This window comes from Neolamprologus brichardi, chromosome 7 (genome assembly GCF_056152115.1).
Source record: "Neolamprologus brichardi isolate AB-2024 chromosome 7, ASM5615211v1, whole genome shotgun sequence".
NCBI lineage: Eukaryota > Metazoa > Chordata > Actinopteri > Cichliformes > Cichlidae > Neolamprologus > Neolamprologus brichardi.
The window spans coordinates 64,564,222-64,590,701 of record NC_142110.1 but is presented as its reverse complement, the minus strand read 5'-3'; the positions used below and the strand labels follow the sequence as shown (position 1 = coordinate 64,590,701).

Below are 26,480 nucleotides of genomic sequence, written 5' to 3'. Positions count from 1 at the left end.
CTGGATTAAAGGTCGGGGTGGAAGTACATCAGGGATCGGCTGTGAGCATCTTCTTGTTTGGAGTGGTGATGGACAAGGTAAATTTAAAATACCTGGGATCGACCAGCCAAAGCAGCAGACAGTGCACGCAAGCGGCGATGAAGAGTGTTGGGTGATTTGTAACAGAAGAGGTGGTAGTGAGAGCTGGTATGAGGTAGGGTTTGGAGACAGTGGTACTAACACAAAGACAGGAGTGGAGCTGAAGATGTTAAGATGGGAGTGATCAGGAGGGACAAGATTAGAAATGAGCACATCAGAAAGAGCACATGTGCAGGAGAGGAATAGCTGATTGGGCAAATGATGTTAAGTATGGAGCTGCCAGGTCAGAAAAAAAGCAGGAAATTCCAAAGCAGGTTAATGGATGTAATGAAGGCGGATGTGTAAGGGTTGGTATGAGAGAGGAGGATCGCAGCGCTAGATTGAGATAGAGGCAGATGGTCCAGAATGGCGACCCCTAAAGGGAGAAGCTGAAATTAAGAAGTTTTGTTTCTGCCTTAACTTTAATTTAATCTGTAATTTCTGGCTTTGTGCTTCAATATTGCAATCGTGTTATTTTGCTTTTTATAAAGAGTCAACATAAATAAAGTTATTATTGTGATCTTATTAGTAACTGTTTATACAACCCTGTTAAATGCAATCTGTTTCCATGGGCGTATATGCAGCATCTTGTGGAAATCTCACCAATAGATGTTGAAATTATTAAGGATGGGCCAACAGGTCCATTCACAAAACAGGGTCTTAGACCATTGTTTTTTGGGGAATGCAGTGACAAAGTAACAAAGAGCCATATAACCAATAACAGTGCTGGCTCACTTCAAACTGGAAGTCTCCTATTTGAATGAAAGAGCACTCTTTTTAACACCTTATTGCAACTTTTACAACTAATTCCACATCATTGCCCAAAGTCCCTCCTCCGCCTCCATCCAGCTCTTACTGGTCACCAAAAAGCTCTTCTTTCAGCTGCAGAGAGAAGGAAAACAGGATATGAGTCTGGGTCTTACAGGAAACAGGTGCATCCCTTGTTTGCATCTCTTTTTTCAGTGTTTCATTGCATTTCCCCAAGTTCCACTTTATTTTGCTCTAGAGACAGAGCATCAACGTACAGATTTCTAATTCTTCATCCCAATGAAAACAATCCCAAAATAATCTCAAAGTTTTATGAAAACACTTTCAGCTATTAAAGTTTTATTATAATCAAGAAGAGAACATGTGGCAAATTTTGCTTATTTTTCACATTTTTGCTTATTTTTTAAAAATTATTTTTATTTTATTACCATTTTTGTCGGAGCAGCAAAGTAAGAACTTCTGCTTCACTAAATGCCACAAGAAAGGAAGACACTGTGACAGCTGGCATAGCATGAGAGGCCTATGACCGGTTGCCAGTGTGCTGCAGGGCTTGCAAAGAGAGACAGACAACCATTCACTCCTAAGGCCAGTATAAAGCAACCAACTGACCTAACCAACACGCATGTCTCTGGGAGGAAGAATGAGAACCTGGAGAAAATGCATGCATGCACAGGGAGAATGTGCAGAGTCATAAAGGTCCCCAGCCTGGAGTCAAACCTGGAACCCTTTTTGTGCAGTACCATTAAGGTACCAAGAAAGTTATTTTCATTATCAAAAGGAGGAAGGAATTTCAAAATCATTTGAAATGTGCAAATTTGCTATGATTTTCACTTTGTGTCTTGGTGATTTTTGTCATTATTTATGCTGTTAAAGTGGTGGATGTTCATGTTAAACATAACCACCAGACTGCTTTAAACAATCAGTTTCAGACCGTTTTTGTTGAATGGGAGTAATGAGCTGAACATGTACTAAAGTGGTTAAAGTGGCACGGTGGTTAGCACTGTTGCTGCACAGCAAGAAGGTCCTGAGTTCAATTCCAACATCAGGCCGGGGTCTTTCTGTGTGGAGTTTGCATGTTCTCCCTGTGTTTGCGTGGGTTCCCTCCGGGTACTCCGGCTTCCTCCCACCGTCCAAAGACATGCAGCTTGTGGGGATAGGTTAATTGGATAATCCAAATTGCCACTAGGTATGAATGTGAGTGCGAATGGTTGTCTGTCCCTATGTGTTGGCCCTGCGACAGACTGGCGACATGTCCAGGGTGTACCCTGCCTCTCGCCCTATGACAGCTGGGATAGGCTCCCTATCCCAGCTGTCACCCTGAAAAGGATAAGCGGAAGCGAATGGATGGATGGATGGATGTACTAAAGTACCAAATCTGAGGAATCTACCTGGTTGGTTGGCAACAGGCAGGGTTTGAAGATAAGCTCAATTTAGAAAGCAAACAAACAAAAGAACAAAAATGCAGGCATGTTTGTTTTTTTAAAAAATATTGTATTTCTGTTCACACATGTGTGCAGTGTTGGTTTAGCATAACGATTATGATCGACTCAGTGCTTTTATTTGGTTGACTTCCATTTGCAAACATTTCTGTCTTCTCAGGGTTTCTGAAAGGTTATGTAAGCATGAATCTTGTTAATGGATTCTTATTGCAATGGAAATATCGCTGTATTGTATACAGCTAACTCTGTGTTGCAAAAAGGCACACCAGAGACCTGTATTTGCAAGCAGGATATGAACTTAGTGAGGTTAATTTAGGTTAAACTCTGGTTTTCAGTGTTCCAAAGGTACTTCACTCTCTGCCATGGTAACTTTAACCTAGATCTTGCCAATAATATTCTTTTCATATGAACATGCCCTTAGCTCATAGGGTGACTGGAAAATTCTACTAGTAGTTCTACACAAGCCCAGAGGAGGTCGGTTTGTGAGTCTGGAGGTGTGGGACAATCCAGATATTTGCCCGAAAAAGAAAACACAGAATTTTCCATCATTTCATAAAAACGAATAAAAAATCTGGAACATGTTACTCAAGACAATTAAAAAAAAATTAATTCCAGGAATGCATATCAAAATATAGGCTCACCAACAGTAGATTTCTTAAATATCAGCAAATGATGAACAGCATGGAGAAAAGATTGAATCCCTGGCAACTGAACTCAGAAATGCCCGCACAGGTAACAGAATTTTTAAATTGTTGAACCCCTAAATTATTAGCAACTTAAAGAAAGTCTAGTCACCTTCATTCCAAACTCCTTAGGCTATTTATAGAAACAATGATGGACGTGAATAAATAAACAGATAAAAGAAAAACACAAACAAGAGAAGCATATAGACAATTTATGGAGCTCATCTTGGAAAAACAAATATGTTTGGCACAATAATGCAAACCAGACATCACAAACTGCCAGGGTTTAAAAAAACATCCGATTCAGATTAGCTAATGACAAGTCAACTACATTGCTGTAGTAAATATTAACATAGCTCTACATGTTGAATTACTATTAAGTCCAAGTTAAGAGACATATATGTCATGTTAAGTTGTGTGTGGCAGGCAGAGTTGCAAACTTCTATGCAGACTCACAGCAAATTACTGTAAATTACAGTTACAGCAACTTTCATGTAAATGCAAGTGAGGCAGGATATTTTTTTACTGCAAATGTATTTACACGATATTATCACAATCTGGGCAATCAAAACAATATGTGAAACATAACTTGACCCCACCAAGTAGCAATGGTACAGTACACATTAAAAGTGATTCAGAAACTGTAGCTTAAGATAAAACACAGAATCAGTGACGTCTTTACTCGTCCCTGAATAGGACACGCAAAGAATTCACAAAAGCTCAGTGATCCGAACCTGTAAAATCGATGTACCTGCAAATCAAAAGGATGGTGCAACAAGCACAGATGCTGGACGAAACAGATGCTGCTTTACTGTGTCGTGGTCCTGAGTCTGCCGACTCAGTGTTTTGTGTTTCTTTATGCTTTTGTTTATCCTGAGTATGTATTCTGTCATGATTTAGTTAGTTCAGTGTCTTGTCTGGTTCTGTGTCTGAGTTTCCTGTTTTATTCTGAAGGTCCCCGTCTCGTGTGAGTGTGTTCAGTACGTTTCCCCTGTCCCGTCAGCTCTGACTTCTTCCAGGTGTGTTGCCCTCCTGTCTCTCATCCCCTGATTACTGCTGTGTGTATTTAAGCCCTGTGTGTTCTCCTGCCTGTTGCCGGTGTTGTGCCAAAGTAGGTATCCCCGACAGAATTTGTTTCCCCTGTGCTGGGAGCACGCAGCAAGTACTGATGTTTTCATTTTGTGAAAAAGTGAAAAATTAGTATCATTACATTACCATTCAGTTTGAGGGTTACAACATTATATAATTATATATTTATTGCTCACGGGTATCAGATGGGATTATTTTAACAAACCATTAACGTTTTGGCTGATAACTATTTTTATATTTTTATTCTCCTATAACTTTACTATATAAAGAGCTAAATCATCCAAAGTTTCAGGAGTAATGCGTCATAATAAGAAGTGTTTGTGAACGAAAAATCAGCAATGTGGGATACTGTTTGTCCGTGATTTACACAGGGGGAACAAATTGTGGCAGGATCAGCCTGATATTATTTGTATCCCACTATAACTTCGTTGTATAAAGAGCTAACATCTCAAAAATGTCAGGAGTAGTTAGTCATTATAAGAAGTGTTTGTAAACTAAAAATCAACAATGTGGGATACTGTTTGTCCGTGATTTGGACAGTCCAGCATGTGCTGCCGACGCAGGGGAAACAAATTTTGTCGGGGATACCTAATTTGGCACGACACCGGTTCGTCTGTGTTCCCCAGTGTCCTGTTCCTCGTCTGTGTCTCTCCGCCTCTCTCCCCGTTTCTTATGTTCTCAGGTTTGTTATTTAGTTTTCCCAGTTTAGGTTTCTTTAATTCCCTGTCATCCCTCACTGCCTGTTGGCCACTACACCACCCTGTAAATAAACATCACTCTAATCATCAGTCATTGCCTGCATTTTGGGTCCTCCTTTCCTCCAACACCACACGGCTCGCCTCGGCAGCTGTGACATACTGGCTATTAAAATTGCTTTGGTTCTCCTATTATCGACTGATTAAACCAATGACTGTAGAAAATACATTTAGACAGTCATTGGATTGAACTATATCAACGTTTACTTTAAGGCACAATGCTCAACGACACCTTGGTTAAGTCCCTTATCGAAACGAAGGATGGACACTTGAAATTGTAGCCTGCTAGAAAAGTTATGATAAGGGGCCCTTGCAGACAGTGAGACATTGTAATGAAAACTTAAAACCCCCACATTAATGCAATGCGAGCTCAGTAGTAGTATTCAGTAGTCTCCCACTGAAAATGCTACGTCCATATGAACAGAATCAATGTTTGGAGATTCAGTAGAGTTCAGCAGTTTCGTGCTTCTGCAGCCATGATGATAACCAGCACAACTGGGGAGGACACTGAGCCGATGGGCCAGTGCAGAGGAGGAGCCCTCATTTACCTTTGAAAGTAAAGAGAGGCTACCCGTCAGCTTGTGCAGCTAGTTTTAAAGCTTGACTGTACTGAAAATAACAAAACAAATAGGATGGAAATGATCTGAGGATGATGTCAACTTTCCTCACGCGTCCTCGAGTTTATTGATCCAGTGTCTCTCCTGTTTGCAAAGTTATTTTTGAATAGAAAAGTGACTTGAAAGTGTGTATTTGCCAAAAACTGGATAAATGGACATCTGTTTTTGGTCTACATCTTTTGATTTATTCAAGCTATAAGCCCTAAAGTGAGCTCAAACGGGGACATCTGTGCCTTTCCAATGATACCTCATGTCCAAATAGGCAGGACATCACAAAAAACGTTAAACTAGAAGATACTTGTTTGTTGTTTCTCAGGAGGATATGTGAAATATATGTCAAATGTATCCCTCGTGAATGATATCAAATGATCTTGAGCCACAAACAACTTTGTCATAAGGTAGAAGCAGCAACCAGTTTTTTTTGGCACGGACTTTCATATGTTCTTTATTTACTCCGTTAAAATAAATCTCGTTCACATTAAAAATGTCTTTTTAAAGAGTAACCTGGCCAAGAGGACAGCACAAATATAACAATATAAAACATAACAATAGTTCTGTAAACATGTTTTAAGTGGCCAAAAAAGATCGGATTGGTTAAAGTGTAAGTACAATAAACCCAGTTATAAAGGTAGTGGCTGCATTGCAGCTGGTAACGGAGATAAAACACTGGGACTGGACCACAGGGCAGTTAACATCTGTACACTGAAAAAAAAAGTTCTTTCAATTTACTTGATTTTATTGTGTACATCGGTCCCACATAATATGAATAAGTATGATTGACTTAATTTTCCACTTTCCCTCAAGTAATTAATGCTTGTCAAATCAAAGTATTTTATTTACATCAGATTACTTAAACAAATCATGTTTGATGTACTAATATTAATCTATTATCATAATATCAATGTATTGCATAATGTCAATATATTTTAATGTTTAACACCAACTTATTTTTATTTGCCAGTGGTACGCAATGATATTATGTAATGTAAACACATTGCAATTATGTTCCTGCAACACAACTTATGGCTTTAAATCCTACTTAATTTTTTCAATTGAAATATTAACTGATCATTATTGACAAAAAAGGCAAAGACTGAGTGCTACTGAACAATTCACCTTTATTAAACTGTAACAGCAGTGAAAGCAGCAATTCTGCCATGAACAAGTCCAAAATCACATCCATATAAACTTGTTAACACATTTTTAAAGATAGCCTGCAGAAATAACTAAAAGAAAAAGTTAGTTTGAGAATATATTTGCAAATATTTCACAAAAAACTGACCTTAGCAGCAAATAAAAGAAAGTGCTTATAGATGATCCTGTCATCTCTTACATATAACATTTGTATTAATTACACAATTGAAAATGTAAACTAAATTAAGACTACCTGAAAAAAAGCAACACGCTTTTATGAATAAACATATTTACACAAATATAACTTGTGTATTATTTGACAACAGTTTCAGCTTCTGTACAAGTATTTATCTGTACAAGATTTCAACTAAGTTGAGCCTTAAATGACATTGTTACATAACTAATACCAAACACCTACATGAATTTTAATCTTCATTTTAGACATATAAGCAGGACATTAAGGTTGACTTAGAACATATTGCTAAAAATCATCAGTAAAAATTTCTTACCAAAAGGAAAAATCATCCTTCATTGCAGTCACATGAGGGGAAAGCAATAAAAACATAAGCAGTATAACGTTACTGAACACAAAATGAAAAACTGCAAAGAATTGCAGAAGTGCAGTCTTTGACTTCTCAATGAAACAGATGGTTTTTGAAAGCAAGAACTTTAGAGAGCTTAGCTCCATCCAGTTCCATGAAAACCTTCTGGAAAACGTCAAAGTTGTAGCGAAGGTCAGCAGGGTAGGCAAGGTTTAGTGCATACATGAGTCCAAATAGCATTATCACAGCAAATGCTACATTATCCAAATTCTTCGCCACCCTGATGCCTGCGAGGACAACTCTTGTTCATCTGCTGAAGCTTGCTCTTTAAGATGATAAATTCGAACAGTGGTGTCTTCAACAGTCTCACTGATGGCACGTTCTTCCATGCCCTGTAAAAAAGAAGCCATGTTAGTCATTTCATGCCAAGTAAGTAATATGACACACTGGAAAGTCCGAAAAGGAAAAAAAAACAAAAACACAAGTACATACCACATACTCCCGGATAAGCATGCCAGGGTCTTCACACATGTAGATACACACTCCCTTGACAGACGCAGCATCAACATCTTCACACTGAAATGAAATGTATGTAATTAGCATCTTCATTCAGCCCTTGTCCTTCATTTAAGTTTTAATAGTGTACTTTACATGAATGTTTTTAAAGTAAAGGCACACAAATTAATAATAGGTTTACTGGCAATTAATAATAAGTTGACAAAGTGAAGGTTAAAAAAACAAGCAGATGTAAAAATACAATATGAGAGAATTTATCATGGGAAAACATTTGAAATTCAGGCTTTATCACTTACATTATCCATTTATGCCACAATTCTTTTCAGTATTAGTCCAAGCTCTCCTCTTCTGTTGACCAACTTCACCAGGTTGTCCAAGTGGAGAGCCAGCTGAGCCACGAACTTTGTCTGAGGGGGGATGGTGGCAATTCTCTTAAACTCAGCGTTGATCTGAAAACATGAGCACAGAGGAATGAGCTTCAAAGGTTTAATACCTGGAAGAAGGCTGCAATCACTCATGCTGAAGAAATGGGCTGTCAAATAACAACTGTGCCTTAACCATTTTAGGCTAATACCACAAGAACACCGTGTATGAGGCAAACCTTACCTCGTGGAAGTCAAATAGATCAGGCCATCTTGCCATGAAAGCCTCTACCATTGGTGCATCACGAACATCTTCATGTCTTCTGTATGAAAAAGTCTTTTCCATCTTGAGTTTCACCAACTCTGTTACTCTTTTTTATGTCCATGTGGTGGGCTTTGGCATGTCAATAGCTTTAAGAGTCCCTTTGTCTGCTATTTCTGAAACTGAGGTGAGGTTAAGAAACTTGTTCCCAAACAAGGAATCCATAAACTGAAGTCTGAAACTGCCCTGAAGACAACACTGTCTCTTGACTTCAACGATGAGATCCTCAGTTGATTCAGGCGCTCCATTAGAGAGTGAGCCTTTGACAGGTTCCCGTCAGCCAAAACAGTCTTTAGGACCAGAGGACTCTGTAGGCAAAAAATAATTACATATCAGACATTCAAAAAGAATCATTTCAGTTTAGTTTTCATAAAGCTATCCATACCCAATAGTCAAAGTTATAAAGATCAGACATAAAAAAAGAAGAATTTATCTAATGAAATACATGCGACTGAACCTATTACACTTATATGAACACCTTTTATTTCTATATGCCTTTTTAGAGTCACAATGTGGACTAATCCAATCTCATAGTCAACCAATGGATAAGTATCAAGGAGTTCAGAGTGAAACGAGAGCGAATATTCTTGTGGATACTGGGCTGAGCTCAAAAGCTCTGTCGTGCTCTCTGTACCAGCCACCAAGCTCTCTGACAATGTAGAATATGCTGTGGTACAATGCAGATATGGTTTTTCAGTATTCTGGCAATCCACCTGCTGCCCTTTGGGCCAGTACTAATTTTTGTTAGGACGATGTTGGAAAATTCACAATACATCACTTAATAAGACATACTCTGTTGAACAAACTTATCTCCTTGTAGATATCTGCTGTATTATTTGGGCTTGACCGATAGAATAGTCAAGTGACACTTCACCTAAAACAATGACTAAATGGAAAAATGATTTGGCATTTATGGGCACAGGTTCTTAAACCCACGTCTAAGGTGGCAGGATCCTTATTATAACTTGAGTGCGTGTCAGCAGCAAGAATTAAGTTATGGCACTGTGGCGCTCCCAGCTTCTTAAACTCTGACGGTTAGAGCCGGACTAATTAGCCACTGTAGCCATAACTAGCACGAGTAACACAAACACTATTGCGCTCTCTCAGTGACGTTTTAACTTGCTAAGCCATAAAAAACGTCAGTGCTCTCTGTCACATGCATAAATTCCATATCTGACCAACAACAGCTGCAATTTGATACTATTTTTCAGTTTTAGCCACAAAGCTAATACCAACTTTAGCTAGCACTGTAAAAACAACATGTAGATGCATTACAGATTACTTTTCATATAGCATGCACTACAACAATTCTGTGAAAACGTACCCAACTAAAACAAATGTATTTAAATTACTTACCTTCTCAGTATGCCTGACTCAGTGCCAAAGGTTGCATGCGGCTAAACAGTCTTCCAGAATCTGGCGGTCAATTGCGCTCTCCTTAAATTATGTTGTTGTCTTATTGGATAAGACTCTAGGTCTTATTATCCAATCATATTTAGTTGTTGTCTTTGAATATATTGCATCATTTCCGGTTGTGGTCAAACATGATTACAATGGTTTTAGTATTCTAATTTAGTCACTTTAATTCAATGCAAGAAAAATGAGTAGTCTCAGTATTGTTTATAATCAAGTAAATGGTACTTTATTTAATCATGTAAATAAGAGAAACATGAAAGGCTTGTGTAGCATTAACTAAATTCATTTGTGCAAATTCAAAAGCCTGCCAATTCCCATTTTTTCAGTGTAGCCTGCTGCACCACACACAAGAGTAAATGTTAGGAAGGATGTCTGCCATCGATGCGCCGTAAATGTCGCCTTTGTAACTGTTCCGTTACACCCATCCACCCACCTTCCACCACCCTCCTATCTCTGTGACCAGCAGCCCCCGCCCAGCCCTCTGCCAGCCCGTCAGCCCTGCACTGCCACCGGCCACGTCTCAAAACTGCGCCTTGTGCACGGCCACTACAAGAAAGTTCTCCGAGCAGCTGGTGACCGAGGGCGGCGGAGGAGAGGTGAGTTCAGAGGACTGTGGACAGGCTCCGTTGTCAGACAGCGCGACCGACAACAAAATAAAAGGTGAGACTTTTTTCTTTCTCTTTTGTGGAATAAGAGGTAAAAAAAAAAAAAAAAAGACGAATAAACTACAACCCGCTCGCTTCTCTGCGGTTACGACCCTCTTTTCTGCCCATCTTGGCGATTCTTTTACAACCACGTCAATAAATTCGTCTTTAAAACCGAGCAACGCAAAAATGTAACGAAACTCCAAAGATCAGTATCCGTGACCACCCAGGTAGGCGCAGGGGACTCCATTACCCCCCGTTTATCCCCTCAGAGTTAGTTCGGTCTGTGCCGTTACACAGTCTTCTGTAATGTGATTACAAGTGCCAGCTACAAGCCTCTTCGGCCGTTTTTATTCTGTACAATATTTACCAGATTCCATGGGGTTCATTTGAAGACAGTGAATGAATGAAGTAATTAAAAGCTGCCAATATTCATGTCACGTTTGTGCTTCACATACAGACATTAAACGGGCCACACTGAGCAGCAGTCTAAAATGTGAGACTCTATCTGTTGTACAGATGAATATATAGCTAATTTCTTTTTTCAAAAACATCAGGTGTAAAGCTATTAAACTTTAAAGCCTTTCATTTAAAAATTTTCTCTTCCCCCCAATTTTGAAATAGAATTTGACATAATGTTTATAGATATATAAAAGAAAGAATTGGGTACACCTGAGGCTCAGTGTTTGAACTAACTGTAAACTCTGACAGGGTTATAGAGGTAATATGAGGAAGCCTGCTCTGCTCAAGTGCCCGTGTCAATCATCCTTAAATGTGGGCATTCCTCTATAGCGTTTCCAGTTGATAAGGTTACTTCAGCTGATCTGCAAACACACAAATCGCTATTCAATGGAAGAGATAACAATAATAATAGTAAGTGGATTGAGAGCACTTTGTGATAGTGACAGTGGAGAAATCCACAGCAAAAATATAAAGTTACCAAATAATGTCTGAAAAAAAAGATGCATCCCAGCTGACTGGTGCATGGGTGCACTGACCATTACTAATGTGTGCTTTCGTATTAGTGTTAAACTGGTTAAATATTCAAAGGGAGTGGAGATAAAAGACAAAGCAGTATGGATTACACAAAAGGGTGAATCAGTAACGGCCAAAAACAAAGCAAACCAAGGACACTGGCTTTGTTATTACGTTGTTCGTACTCTTAAAGAAACTACAATTTAATTTTTGAGAAACACATCAAGGGACTGTGACATCTGAGGAAATACTGGATGTGTCTATGAGTGTTTCAGGTTATGAGAAGAAGTCATAATGTCAGGTGTTTCTGACGGAGGATAGCTGAGAGACTATGTTTCTATATAAACACATGCTTAAGGAACATTTACAATGTGAGGTTTGCAGAAAATAAATAAATTTTATGAGCTGATTTATTTATTTATATTACAAAATATCATTGAAACGGAGTAGGCAGAAGTATACACTTATTAGTCCCTACCCCCTCAAATTTGACCTCTCATTGATTTTATTTTCTTTTAGCCTTAAATTAAACAAACAACATATGAAGCAAAAGTAAAACAAAGACAAATCAAAACAAACAAACAAATAAACAAGCCCCACCACTGCTCATATAAATAAGGACTGAGTGGCAACGTTTGCAGATTCACAAATGACGAGGCAAACAAACTAAAACACTGTTACGAACAACATCACCGCCCTGGGTTAATCCTGTTTTCTTCATTCTTATATTTGTTAAAAATCAGTTTTTTATATTTCACTTTAAACTGGTTTATGTTGTTACTTTCTTTAGATTTAACTCCTGCTGTTGAGATAGACATTTTTAAAAGTTGTTCTAACCTTTTGTATTTTAAAATTCCATTTCCCTCTTAAGTTATACCCACCTTCTCTTTCTACAAACAATTTACAGATTTCTTTTACAAGCATTTTATTTCTTACTTTATATCTTATTTGCGCTGTTTTAAACTCCACCAAGTCTTGAAATTTAATAGCTTGCATTTTGAATTTATTGGTGGTTGCTGAATATCAGCATTTATAACAGCTGATAAATGTAAATACAAAAAGAAAGAAGAGGTGGGAAAAAACAGGTCTGCTTACAGAAGAAAACGACCAGGTCTTTACTGCACCCTGCTGTCAGAGCAGGGGAAGGAGACTGGTGTAATAGGAGGCAGGTGAAATGAGAGATTATTTTAATATTAACCAAGATTATCAACACTTTATGTTACAGTGAGTTTAGTAAAAGCCTCCCAACATGTGTTAAAGCAAACAGAGCGAGAGAGAAACCAACAAACTGTTGTTGGAGATCTTCAGTTGAGTCACCCCACTTGGCAACAGTTTGATAGCCACTGCAAATATGCAAAGCGGTTGATGCAGTTTGCTTGGAATACCTCCTGACTGCTGAACCTGTGCTGCCAGCTTCCTCCATGCTATATTAGCTGTGCTGCTGGTAACAGGAGCAACGCTTCTGCTATGTAGAGTTATAAATGCAGAGCAACAATGAACTGAACAGGACTGAACCTGTGTCCAGTATCAGATTGTGCATCCATCGAATGTGAACGCAGAGTTTCATAGGTGAAAACCCCCATAAAATATCAAAATATACATTTTTGAAAGTACAGACAGGGACAACGGGCACTTTTCACAGTTTTTAACATTTTAGCTGTTTGCACTTAAGAAGTTTACTCTTTTCCACGATTGGCTGATGGGCCAACATCAGCACAAGAGCACCCACAAACTCTCCTTCTCCTGGGAACAAACTAGGGATCTTTTGCTTGTTTGGCCAATGTGTGAACAACTACGTCAAAACTGAGCAAATGTTTATTTTTACTTTTCAGAAACGAGTACGGTTCAGGTTCACAAAGACTACAGAGTATGTGATAGGCCAGCTTGAAAGGCTCATTGATTTTGTTTATACACATATCGGCTCAAATCTTTTGTCATATTTTTAAGAAGCTTTTTAGAGTTGGATCTGTACACTTACAAGATACAGAGTGGTCTAAAGAGCACTCTGCAGCTCTTATATGCATTCCATTACCAACTACAAACATCAGAAAGTACAATTAAAGAACGGCCACCTTCAGGCAGACTTCATGAACAAAGCGAGTGATTTAGTTTAAGTGGATGGTTGAGCAGGTTTGGCTGACTCTGTGGTTTATTTATCCACTGATCAAGCAGCTGCAAGACACCCCGAAACAACCCCGAGAGCCTGTGTTCTTTCATGCATGCAGAGCTGAGCGGGACGAGCAGCGAGTGTTTTCGAGTAGCCGCTTTCTCAGAACTGATAATCACAAGGAAAGGTTGCAGCTGGTGCAGCTCGCTATGCAGGTGCAATAATGTATGCTTCTTAGCAGACGAATATCTTGATCATTTCGGTGTAGTTCACGGTGCTGCTTGCCAGCGCTGTTCTCCTCACAAAGACAGCAAAGTGTTTCCTGCACTTGGACTCACCACGTCTCAAACAGAAAGAGACGCATCTGTTCCCAGACTCAGTCTCACTGCAAACAAACAGTGCACGAGCAGCTGCACGCAAGGCGTCGCACAATGTCTGCACACAAGACGCTGCAGTCCATGTTTACACAAGGTGCGTGTGTTTAATATCACACGGTCATAAATTATATAAATCCAGATGAAGATTGGGGTATTAAAAGCATTTACCTTTTGTTTACCTCTCCATTGTTCAGTGTGCTGTCTAATCTGTTCAAGACATAAACAGGAGAGAAAGTCTTAACATGTCAGCACCTTCATGAGTGATTAAATCTAAGAGGCGGGGTAATACCTCATGTCAAGTATGTTCTTCATGCAACCTGATCGGGGCCCTGCATTCAGATCAATTTAAAGGCTGCGTGTGCAGGCTAGCCGGGATTAGTTAGTGCTAGGGAACTGTGGCAACGTTTACAGTAATGAACTGTGCTGAACTTTTGCTCAACTGTGAGGTTCACATGGTTTTCAGATATACATTTGAGACTGTCAAAACATGTCAAATGTCTGCTCAAAAGTGTTTTAGCCACTTACTTTAGGCAAGGCAAGTTTATTTGTATACCACAATTCAACAACAAGGTGATTCAAAGTGCTTTACAGAGACATTAGAAACAAAAACAAATAAAAAGCATGATTTAAAATTGATTAAAACAAGCAAACAAACTAACTAATTAACAAACAAACAAACAAAACAGTATATAAAATCAAAACAGATAAAATCAGAACAGTAGATAAAATCAGTAGTTAAAATGTAAGTTTTGAGTGCGGATTTGGTGTTTTATTCAAATGCAGCTGAGAACAGGTGAGTCTTCAACCTGGATTTAAATAAACTGAGTGTTTCAGCTGATCGGAGGCTTTCTGGGAGTTTGTTCCAGATGTATGGAGCATAAAAGCTGAATGCAGCTTCTCCGTGTCTGGTTCTGACTCTGGGAGCTGATAAAAGACCGGATCCAGATGACCTGAGGGATCTGGAAGGTTCATACTGGGTCAGGAGGTCACTGATGTATTTTGGTCCTAAACCATTCAGAGCTTTATAGACCAGCATCAGAGCTTTAAAGTCTATCCTCTGACGGACAGGCAGCCAGTGTAAAGACCTCAGAGCTGGACTGATGTGGTCCACTTTTTTGGTCTTAGTGAGGACTCGAGCAGCAGAGTTCTGAATGAGCTGTAGTTGTCTGACTGATTTTTTAGGTAGACCTGTAAAGATGCTGTTACAGTAATCAAGCCTACTAAAGATGAATGCATGGACTAGTTTTTCCAGGTCCTGTTGAGACATCAGATCTTTTATCCTTGATATATCCTTGATGTGATAGTAAGCTGATTTTGTTATTGTCTTAATGTGTTTTTCTAAGTTTAGGTCTGCATCCATCACTACACCCAAATTTCTCGCCTGGTTTGTGGTTTTTAGGTGTATAGACTGAAGTTCTCTGGTGACCTGTAATCGTTAGCACTTGTACTGAGCATGCATGTCTATTACAAAGAACCAGAAGCAGTCAACCATCAAGCTCAGACTTTTTCCACGCTCATCATTGACTTTGCCCAGATTTGGGTGAACAAAAGTGCATCTTCAGTGACATTTTGCACTCGTTAGCTGATTTGATTTTAGCAAAATTCTCTGCTCTGTGATTCCAAAGTAAATTTTGGACTAATGCTTCCCAGGCTACTGATTCACTTGGCTCCGGTTTCCTTTCAAACTCATCGTCAAGGATCAGTTCACAGATTTTAGAACCAACAAAAAGACATTCATTAACTTTAGGCTTACTTTTCTGCGCAGCACACTTACTTTCTTAAATTTTATAATGAGTCGCTGTTTCTGTCCAGTCATCCTAGTGGTCCAATACTTGGAACATAACTAAAAAAACGACGAAAACAGATTTAAAATCAGTAAATGAAATTTGTCAAAGCACAGGTGAAAGAATCCCAGCAGCAAAATGCCAGTGTCATTTAGCATCTCTTATATGGAATCATATTTATAAACTTCATTTGACTAGTCCCCTGGTCAGCTGATTCGTCTCCCTGCAAACAAAACAGTTCCACTGAAGTCACAGTACAAAAGAATTTGACAATTTTGAGATTAATCTTTTTTTCCCACTGCGCCATCACACCTGATCTGCTCCACCAACACACTTGTAGCTTCATATTAGTTTCTGTGATCCCAAACTTAAGACAGATTGCCATCACTCCTTTAATTGTGGGTTGAGAAATTCATCTCCAGTATAAATGTTCTTTATATTTCTAACAGAAATGATGTTGATCTCGGTCGGCATTCGAGACAGTTCACATTCTGCAGGCTTGTCCCTGTTTATCCACATGTGCAGACTCATGTTAGCATTTCAAATTAAAGGGCAGATTTTTGCATGTGATGGATCCATGTCACCTTATGTCTGAGTGCACAGTGCTTGCTGTTTTCAGCAGTTAAATATCATTTAACAGCATCCTTGTTGGATGATCTGATATCCTCGTGTTGGTGTTGTTTCCAGATCATCATGAAAATGTTGTTCCAGGTTCAACATTGCAAGTGACCAATCACATTATTGTGACGTTATTCTTTTGCGCACCAACCCATTCGTGCATTTATGAAATTCCAGTGTTGCAAGGACAATATCAATTCTGCTTAGCGTTTATTAAAGAGTTAGGGTCAGGGTTAGGGTCTGTTGATCGGCGGACAAAGGCGGTTTCTCGCAGCTTAAGTACAGTTTTTTGTTTTACGCCGGTTTTTCCCGAAGTCGCAAAAGTATGACATCACAACATTCTGATTGGTCACTTGCAATGTTGATCCTGGAACAACCTTTAGTATGATGATCTGGGAACAACACCAACACGAGGATATCAGATCGTGCATCTTTGTTAGTGAGGGTTGAAAGCCTATCGGGATTTTCTTTTTCTTGACGATTCAGCACTTCAGTCTTACAATGCTAAATTGTGCAGCGTCACCTCGGGGAAAGTTTCCACTTTTCCAGCTGAGCAGCCTGTTGAAATTTAAGAAAGTACAAAGTGATCTGAAACTTGACACTACCTGGCATTATTGCCTCTACATCAGATCTGCGCCCACATGCAAGTATGTGGAAGCGCATTACAGTTGTCCTGGTTTAAGCAAGACATTCATCCAGATATTTTAGTATTTAGTGATAGCTCAGTTAGAAAATAATACAATAAAAGCCTGCCTTTCAGTACAAGTGAGTAAATATGGTTTGAAAGATTTCTTTTGCCAGTTGTCACAAGTTGTTAATTTTTAAGATTATTTTTCTGCATTTATCTGAGAGTTTAAGAGGAAGGTAACTCAACAGGTAAGGGGTTCTTATAGGGAAAGGATCAGCAGCTAACAAGACTGTAACTTTCTCAGGTTTCATCCTCTGTTATTAGCTAAATGTCGAGCTTAGCGTGTGTTTTTCGGTGGATGAATAAGTGCTTGTCTGAAAATATTTGAGGATTGAATCTTTGACTGATACTTTCATGCACCAGGGGGGGCTGGAGCCTCCCCCAGCTGTCATAGGGTTGAGAGGTAGGGTTTACCCTGGAATCTGAAAGAGGGCTGACACGGAGAGACACACAGCAATTCATACCTATGGGAAATTTGGAATCACTAATTAATAATTAACTAATTAAATACTAATTCCCACTAACTTTGGACTGTGTGAGGAAGCCAGAGTAACCAGAGAAAACTCACACAAACATTGAGAAAATATGCAAACTCCACACAGAAAGGCCCCAGATAGCAGTGTTGCCAACTCCTCAGTAAGAAAAATCACTATTGGTTGTCCTAAAAGTCGCTAAATGACATTATCGCCTAATTTGCATAATTGGTCATGCTAATGTAATTGTAACCTACGTTGTTGGAGAGAGAAATAACATCGTGGACGAGACATAAAGTGAGTAAAAATTGCATTTAGAATTCATTTAGAACTACAAATTTAATTCCTTTTAGCAATTATTGTTTTTTTTATGTCACAATTCCAACCCTGCTCCTTTACCCGGGCTTGGACCGGGTGTTGTGCCAAAAAGTGATTGCCTGCCAAAAACTGATTTCCGGTATTTGCCAAAAACTGATTGCTCGTATTTAAACTGCTATAACTTGTTGGGCTATAATATGTGAAACATATGTCAAATGCATCCATTATGGATGACATAAAGTCATCTGGAGCCACAAACAACATTCGTGTAACAAGGTAGAAGCCGCAATCAGTTTTTGGCAGTGACTTTTATATAACCTTTATTTATGCAGTTAAAAAAATCTCATTAACATTAAAAATGTCTTTTGTAAGAGTAAGTTGGCCAAGAGGACAGAAGAAATGGCAGCAAATGTTACAATAGTAATATTGTAACATTTGCTGTTACATAAAGACAAAATATTTTAAGTGGGGATAAAGGACCGGATTGGTTATAATGTAAGTACAGTAACACAGAGTTGTAAAGATACTTGAAAAATTGATAATTTTTAAATTCTATATATAACCCCTTTGTAAACCCTGTTCACCGAAGTCTATTTACGAACATACATAAAGATATTACACATAAAAAATACACAGAAACATTGGAAATCAGTTTTTGGCAGACAATCACTTTTTGGCACAACACCGGCAAAAGTAACCCGAAAATGGCACTCTGGTGGAGTTACTCTGTGTGTGTGTGTTTATAAGTAGTTTTAAACCTTGTGATCCACAAAACAGCATAACAGTAAAAGAAGAACTGACTGCGTTACAGTCAGTGCGGGAGCAGCAGCTTCGCTCATGCGCGATTCATTTGCAGTTTGGACGCACAGGTGTGAACATCACCTGCCCTGATAGCAGCGGGGGAGGACTATTTTTAGAAAAAAAAGTCGCTAAGAGAGTCTGAAAACTCGCTAAATATAGCGACAAAGTCGCTAAGTTGGCAACACTGCCAGATAGACGAGTCAAACTCAGGCGCTTCTATCTGTGAGTAGCAGGTGGCTAAATGCCCTGACACCTGATAGTTTCAATAAATGAAATAGATTTTTTAAATATATCACCAAATCCCAGCAACAATCACCTCGAGGCAATTTGTATGTAAGGTAATGACTCTACATTGATACAGAGGGAAATTCCCAACAATCAGACGACCCAGAGAAACAGAGAGAGCAGGAATACAGTGGCGTGATTAATACCTGTGTAAAGTTTCAGTGGTTAATGTGTGATGTTTAGGTCTGATTTTTTCACCATGTTCAAAATCAGCCCATGTGATTCAAAATGTTTAAGAAGAGTGGTTCACATCAGTTACCAACTAACTAGGTAATTATTGCCACACTAGGATTTCACTATCACTGTTTCACTATCTCGAGGGTCTAAAGTTGATTAGCTCGTGCCCCATCTTATGGCATACTACCATGATTTGATTTATTATCAGGGATCTTGCTCTTCTTCCTGCACCAAGTGAAAGAAGAATGCTGCCAGTATTTTCAACTGTCATCAGCTTACAGCATTCCTGTCATAAGCCGCCGGCAAGGTGACATGCCTCACATGTTAGCATGTTGCGTAACATTGGAACATTAGGGGAGAGATCAGAGTTATAACTTTACTAAAACCATCTCATGTGCAATGAAGTAACAATAAAACTGGTCCCTTTATTTTCCATGAAAACACATTTAATGTAAATGAACTTTTTTTTTTTCAATCCTTAAAAATGTACACTGAACAGCTACATAAAGGCCGCTTGCTACAGTGGCATGATGCAGGAAAAATTGCGTGGCGTGATGCATAGAGTTTGCATTGATATTTTGATGTAACATTGCATAAAGAGTTTGTTCAGTGAAGCCGTGCCAGTGTTTGCAGTTTTCTCTCTGCACTAACCCGAGCTCTCTCTGCATTTCAAACCAGCATGAAGTTCTCCTGCAGCAGCGAGGGACACAAAGTCCAACAAATGTCTCAAAATCCACCAATTAAGATGCAATCATGCTTCTAACTTGTTCTCTGGATGACAGCTTTGTTTGTAAATGTCACTGAATTCTCGGCACAGTCTTTGTTTTTAACATGTTTAGTCCAGTGGAAATGCTTCAAAGATTTCAAGATAGAAAAATAGGCAGGAAAAAGCACAAAAGTCTGTCAGGTCTCTCATATATGAAAATTAATCTTGTATATGAAGATTGCCCTGCAAAATTGGTTAAAATTGGTTGGCAGCACGGTGGCACGGTGGTTAGCACTGTTGCCACACAGCAAGAAGGTCCGGGGTCTTTCTGTGTGGAGTTTGCATGTTCTCCCTGTGTTTGCGTGGGTTCCCTCCAGGTACTCCAGCTTCCTCCCACCGTCCAAAGACATGCAGCTACATGCAGCTTGTGGGCATAATCCAAATTGCCACTAGGAGTGAATGTGAGTGCGAATGGTTGTCTGTCCCTGTGTGTTGGCCCTGCGACAGACTGACGACCTGTCCAGGGTGTACCCCGCCTCTCGCCCTATGACAGCTGGGATAGGCTCCAGCACCCCCCGCGACCCTGAAAAGGATAAGCGGAAATGGATGGATGAATAAAAAGCAAGCAGAATGGGAGGTGGTTCTTTGGAGTTCATTTGATTTTGTAATGGAAACTCCGAGTCGCTTAAAATAGACTGTGATGATGCACGTATGCTCGTGCGTATGTGTAGAAAGAATGAGGTAAAAATGCACTGAGGTAATTACAAACACAGAAGTACAACAGGAAACATTTGCAAGAGCGTTTTGCAATCTTATCTGCTTATCTGTTTTATGAGAGTGAAAACATGAATGGGTAAAAATAAACCTGAATAATAATGAATGGATTCAAATACCTTTTCACAGTTTTTGCTGAGATTGTGCCGGAAGGTCCGACTGTGCTGTGTTCAGTACGTGACTTTGTCAGGTACAGTCAGTGCATGATGTGTTCCAAGTGTGAGGAGTGTATCTATCAAATAAACCTATCTTTGGTTTATTAGCTGTCAGTACACTTAATAATATTAGCAACACATTATTTACAAAGTTAGATATAAACATTATATGGGCTATAATAGATATAAGCTAGTGACTTAGTCTGACTGGCTGAGTGTCATTTGAATCATTTTGAATTGTTGAAACTTGCTCAGCTTGTAATTTGACGCGCTGACATTAGCCATAATCTTTGCAGACATCTCTATAAAATGTCTAAGGTGAGAGTTTAGATAAAAACAAAACTGTAATAGAATAAGAACGCAATGAATTTCTAAGTAGTGCTCTTAAAGGATATTGCTCCACTTCTTTGACCTGAGTTCACTCTGCACTAGTTTATTGTTAGGTTCTTCATCCATTTCTTTACTCAGGGCTTATGGGCTTAAAGCTCATTAAATCATCATTTCAATATCTCAGATTATGTTTTGTCAGACACATGATAAAAGTATTTAAAATTTATTTTCGCGGGACGTGAATTTATTAATTCACGTCCCGCGGGGTTCCTTAGGAACGCGAAAGGAGACTTTCGGCGTTCTTATGGTACGCGGCGGGTTATGGCTGAAATCCAGTGCAATGACGCTCCCGCGGTAATCAACGTTCCAGCCCTGTATTCCAGCCCTAAACCTAACCTTTTTCCTCACCTTAAACAAATGATGTGAAATAGCGTGTTTCTAAGCTATTTGAAGGAAAAGAGCGAACGTGTGTAGATTGAGTCCATACGGTTCTCACATTTCCTCATTTTTCCGAGGTCGTCATTTAGGAATGTGGTGGGTAGCCGAAAACGTAATATGTTGACGATTTGTCACCTAGCTTAAAATGTTACGCTTTGGGAGTGAGAACGTGTTGGAAATACACGCCATTCATATGCAAATTTTGAATTAAATATGCTAACACTTTGAGATAATAGATTTCTGATTTTCATGAGTCATAAGCCATAATCATCAAAATTAAAACACTTTAAAATACTTCCACTATACATGTAATTTTTTTAGCATTTAAAGCTGCACAAGGCCTCATTTACTGGAGCAAGTATGACTAGTTTCTAAGTAAAATTAATCTAATTTATTTATTATTTGAGCTTTTCATCAGATAAAAAAACTGATAATAAAAGTCATATTTTCTTAATCAATATTGTGTCACTATTAATGTCCCAATGTGTGGACCACGCTGGGCGATTGTGGCTCAAGAGTTGGGAGTTTGCCTTGTAATCGGAAGGTTGCTGGTTCGAGCCCCGTCTTGGACAGTCTTGGTCGTTGTGTCCTTGGGCAAGACACTTCACCCGTTGCCTACTGGTGGTGGTCAGAGGGCCTGGTGGCGCCAGTGTCCGGCAGCCTCGCCTCTGTCAGTGCGCCCCAGGGTGGCTGTGGCTACAATGTAGCTTGCCATCACCTGTGTGTGTGTGTGTGTGTGTGTGTGTGTGTGAATGAGTGAGTGGATGACTGGATATGTAAAGTGCTTTGGGGTCCTTAGGGACTAGAAAAGCGCTATATAAATACAGGCCATTTACCAAAGTCAGCTAATTTATAAGAGCGTATGGGCTGTCTCTTCTTGACACATGCTTGATAATGATTTGCATTTTGAGTGCTGCATAAACATGATTGTCAAATCTTGAATATGAATTTCTCTCTCTGTGTCTGTCTTGCTTTTTAATGCAGCAAAGATAAACACCTCAACACAGGACCAAAGAGAGGATTCAAACAAAGGTCGACTGTCTGACAGCAGCTCACAGCCACGATGCCGCGCTACAGAGTGAACTGCAGCACCATGATGTTTCTGGTGATTTTACAGGGGGCAGGAGTAGTGCTGTTCTTTAGCTGGTACGCCCAACTCAGCCCCTGTGACCCACAACCCTCCAACGCCAAAGTCCACGTTCTGCTGCTGTCATCGTGGAGATCAGGCTCATCCTTCATGGGCCAGGTGTTCAGTCAGCACCCGTCTGTCTTCTATCTTATGGAGCCCGGTTGGCACGTGTGGACCAAGCTGCAGAAAAACGGTGCAAGGACGCTTCGAATGGCAGTGAGGGATCTCTTACGGAGCGTGTTCCAGTGTGACTTCTCAGTGATGGAGTCCTACCTCCCAGAGAACCACAATGTGTCGTCTTTGTTTATGTGGAGTCACAGTCGAGCTCTGTGCTCACCACCAATCTGTTCCCTTACGCCACGTAATGAGTTCAGCAACCAGACTCTGTGCCTAGAGAAATGTGGTGCTGAGGGACTGCAGAGGGTAGAGCAGGCGTGTGACTCTTACTCTCACGTGGTGTACAAAGATGTGCGGCTCTTTGAACTGGAATCACTTTATCCACTTTTGCAGGACTCGAACTTAGATCTCCGCATCATCCACCTGGTCCGAGACCCACGGGCAGTTGTGCGGTCTAGGGAAGAGTCAGCCAAGGCCTTTGTGAGTGATAACGCAATCGTCTTGGAACAGAAACGCATTAAGGAAGCAGAGGTACAGTATCAGGTCATGCAGGAGATTTGTCGCAGCCATGTGCGTATCAACGAGAGGGCGGTCCTGAAGCCTCCTCCATTTCTAAAAGGCCGCTACAAATTGGTTCGCTACGAGGACATGGCACGCAATCCACTCGAGGAGATCAATGCCATGTATGAGTTTGTAGGTCTGGAGATGACCACACAGCTGGCCACATGGATCTACAAGGTGACCCACGGAAAAGGCAAAGGCTCTATTAAAGAGGCCTTCAAGATCACGTCGAGGAGCGCTACCAACGTCTCCCAGGCTTGGCGCACCATGCTGCCACATAGCAAGGTCAGACGAATCCAGGAAGTGTGTAAAGGGGCCATGTCGTTGCTCGGGTACAGGACGGTGAACAGTGAAAAGGAACAGAAGAGGCTTGACATAGATCTCCTGGTGCCACGGGAACCCTATCAGTTCAGTTGGTTGCCTGATAAAACACAGCACCCTAACAACAATTAGAAGTGGAATGACAAAGACTTGTTAAAACAGGAATAAAAACAGACTTTTTAAAGAATGGACTACTTAAAGGACCGGATAAAGGTACCACCCTGCCCTGGTTCTCCTGGTTTGGGGGCCGAAGTGAGGACACCAATAATCCCAAAACTGAAACCATAAACTCCGGGGTAAACCAAGGTCTAAAGCAAGAAATCAAACTAATCAAAGGTCTGCTGTTGGTGTCAGCTGCTGTCAGGGGATGTATGGAGACACAGTTTTTGAAGTGGCCAGTTGACAGTGGGGGCCAATCAGCAGATGCCATTTTGAAGCCAGCCCAAAACAGCTCACCCAATCAGACAAGGGACATGTATAGTCTCTTAAAGGCACAGACCACACACAAAAACAGTCCACAGACTCACTGACAAAATAATTTATGACAAAACGATGTAACATAACCAAAATCCTGATTTATGATGTGCCACATTAAACACACAGAGCCATGGCCGTTGCATGCCACATTGTTTTAAGCATATGCATCAAACCATTGTCTCCTGAAGGCTTGATTCATGATGATGATGATGCTATTTGATGCTTTCTAGTGGCCACTCTTGCTCTTCAAATCCCTTATGTGCACCTCAAGGACAGCCAAGACATATAGAACAAATAAATACAAATGTTTCTTATGCAAAGTCCTTAATGGTGCAACACGATGCACAAATACTGACCAGCCTCCAAGTATCACCAGCACCTGATGTGTTAACGCACTAACAGCACTTAGAACTGAAGGGCTACTCATTTGGCACCTCACATACTTTTCTCGTGCTGATAGTGTGAGAAAAGTTAAGAAGCTGCAGAGAGCCGTGAGAAAATGCATTAGCACAATGAAACGCACCTACCCTCTCTTAGCGATGTGCATGTTATTAATACAGTACAGCCAGGAAACTCACTAACTGGACTCAAGTTTAATTCATCCCGCAGTAAAAAGTAATGGGCGGGAATCACCAGACACCCTGCAGTATAAAAAAACAGGTATTCACAAAAAAATCATGTTTTTTTGCTCCAAAATGAGTCAAAGCACGCCGAGGCTGTTACTAAAACCTGCCATAAATGTTGCCTTAAGATGGAGTCAGTCTGCTGTTAGTCTGCAAATGAATGTCTGACACATCAAAATATATTGATGTAACTGACAAAAGTCTCACAGCATGGGATAGATTATCTGTTCCTTCTCAGACCAGCTCTCAGCTCAGAACTAACGCCGTTATTTTGCATCCTGGCTCCGTTTAAGTGCCTGAGAATTTAAACATTATTTTTTTGCTCCCACTTGAAACTCCTCAGTGATGAAGGATCTTAACAGCACAGACGCTTCCACAGTGTATTGTAGCCATGAAGGTATACATTCATGAAGGAGTGGAATTAACATGTTTACTTAAACTGGATAAAAGTGCTCAGTGTCGTTATTTACATTTGTTTACGGGATCTGTCTGTTTTATTGATTAATACTTGATTACACTGAAATGTCTTTTAATGAGTAGCAAATGTTAAATCACGTTGATTTGTATCTTTGCAGTAAGAGAAAAAGGATAAATGAACTACTTTTAATCGTGTTTAGGGTGCTTTGTAGTAAAAAATGTACATTAATTTTTTTTAATGCATAAAAAATTGTCAAAGGTTTTTTTTTTAAAGATGGACTTCAGCTATAACTTGGTGTGAGTTTTGTGTTTCATATATGACTTAGTGTTCTGATTGAAACAATATCTTCACTTGTACATTTTTGGAAACTTGCTATGAAGTACACAAGTGTTTTACATCATGGAGTAAAATACATAACAAAATATTGTTTATTTGAGATGATATGTACTCTGATTTAAGGTTTATTTCATCAATGGGAACTTTAAATGGGTTATTCTACTCATTAAAAACACTGGTTAGAATCTCTTTTGCACTGGTTTGGGTCTCTTTTCCATAAGCAAAGATAAAATCTTAACTACACAGACTCAAGATCTCAAAAGGAAACTAGTGCTCTCCAGTTTGAAGGGATGGGCGGTCCAGCAAGCTCAAAGCAGAGCAAAGAGTAGTGGAAAAATTAGAGGCATGTTTTGACGTGAAACTGAACATGCGTTGGAGAATACCACCACTAATCATGTGACCATAGAGCCCTGTACTAGGAAGCATGTTCTCAGCAGAGTAAAGAATAAAAATAGTACCGTTCAATTCAATTCAATTCAATTTTATTTATATAGCGCCAAATCACAACAAAAGTCGCCTCAAGGCGCTTCATAGATACAGAGAAAAACCCAACAATCACATGACTAATAAGCACTTTGGCGACAGTGGGAAGGAAAAACTCCCTTTTAACAGGAAGAAACCTCCGGCAGAACCAGGCTCAGGGAGGGGCGGGGCCATCTGCTGTGACCAGTTGGGGTGGGAGAAGGAAGACAGGATAAAAGACATGCTGTGGAAGAGAGACAGAGATTAATAACAGATATGATTCAATGCAGAGAGGTCTGTTAACACATAGTGAGTGAGAAAGGTGACTGGAAAGGAAAAACTCAATGCATCATGGGAATCCCCCGGCAGCCTACGTCTATTGCAGCATAACTAAGGGAGGATTCAGGGTCACCTGGTCCAGCCCTAACTATATGCTTTAGCAAAAAGGAAAGTTTTAAGCCTAATCTTAAAAGTAGAGATAGTGTCTGTCTCCTGAATCCAAACTGGAAGCTGGTTCCACAGAAGAGGGGCCTGAAAACTGAAGGCTCTCCCTCCCATTCTACTTTTAAATACTCTAGGAACAACAAGTAGGCCTGCAGAGCGAAAGCGAAGTGAATAGGGTGATA

The 26,480-nt window shown here is 39.9% G+C and overlaps 1 protein-coding gene and 1 pseudogene across 1 annotated transcript; one reads left to right on the top strand and one right to left on the bottom strand.

Moving 5' to 3' along the window:
* On the top strand, positions 1-25,600 carry chst6 (carbohydrate sulfotransferase 6). The gene is made up of 3 exons (XM_035916062.2): positions 1-77; positions 10,224-10,420; positions 22,395-25,600. The coding sequence occupies exon 3, from the start codon at positions 22,474-22,476 to the stop codon at positions 23,668-23,670; it is 1,197 nt and encodes a 398-aa protein (XP_035771955.2). The 5' UTR covers positions 1-77; positions 10,224-10,420; positions 22,395-22,473; the 3' UTR covers positions 23,671-25,600.
* Positions 6,567-9,771, bottom strand: LOC148102299 (uncharacterized; annotated as a pseudogene).
* Positions 25,601-26,480: the final 880 nt, after the last annotated feature.

What these genes read in the sequence shown, in the direction of transcription:
- chst6 (XM_035916062.2), top strand. Translation starts at nt 22,474, where the DNA reads ATGCCGCGCTACAGAGTGAACTGCAGCACCATGATGTTTCTGGTGATT.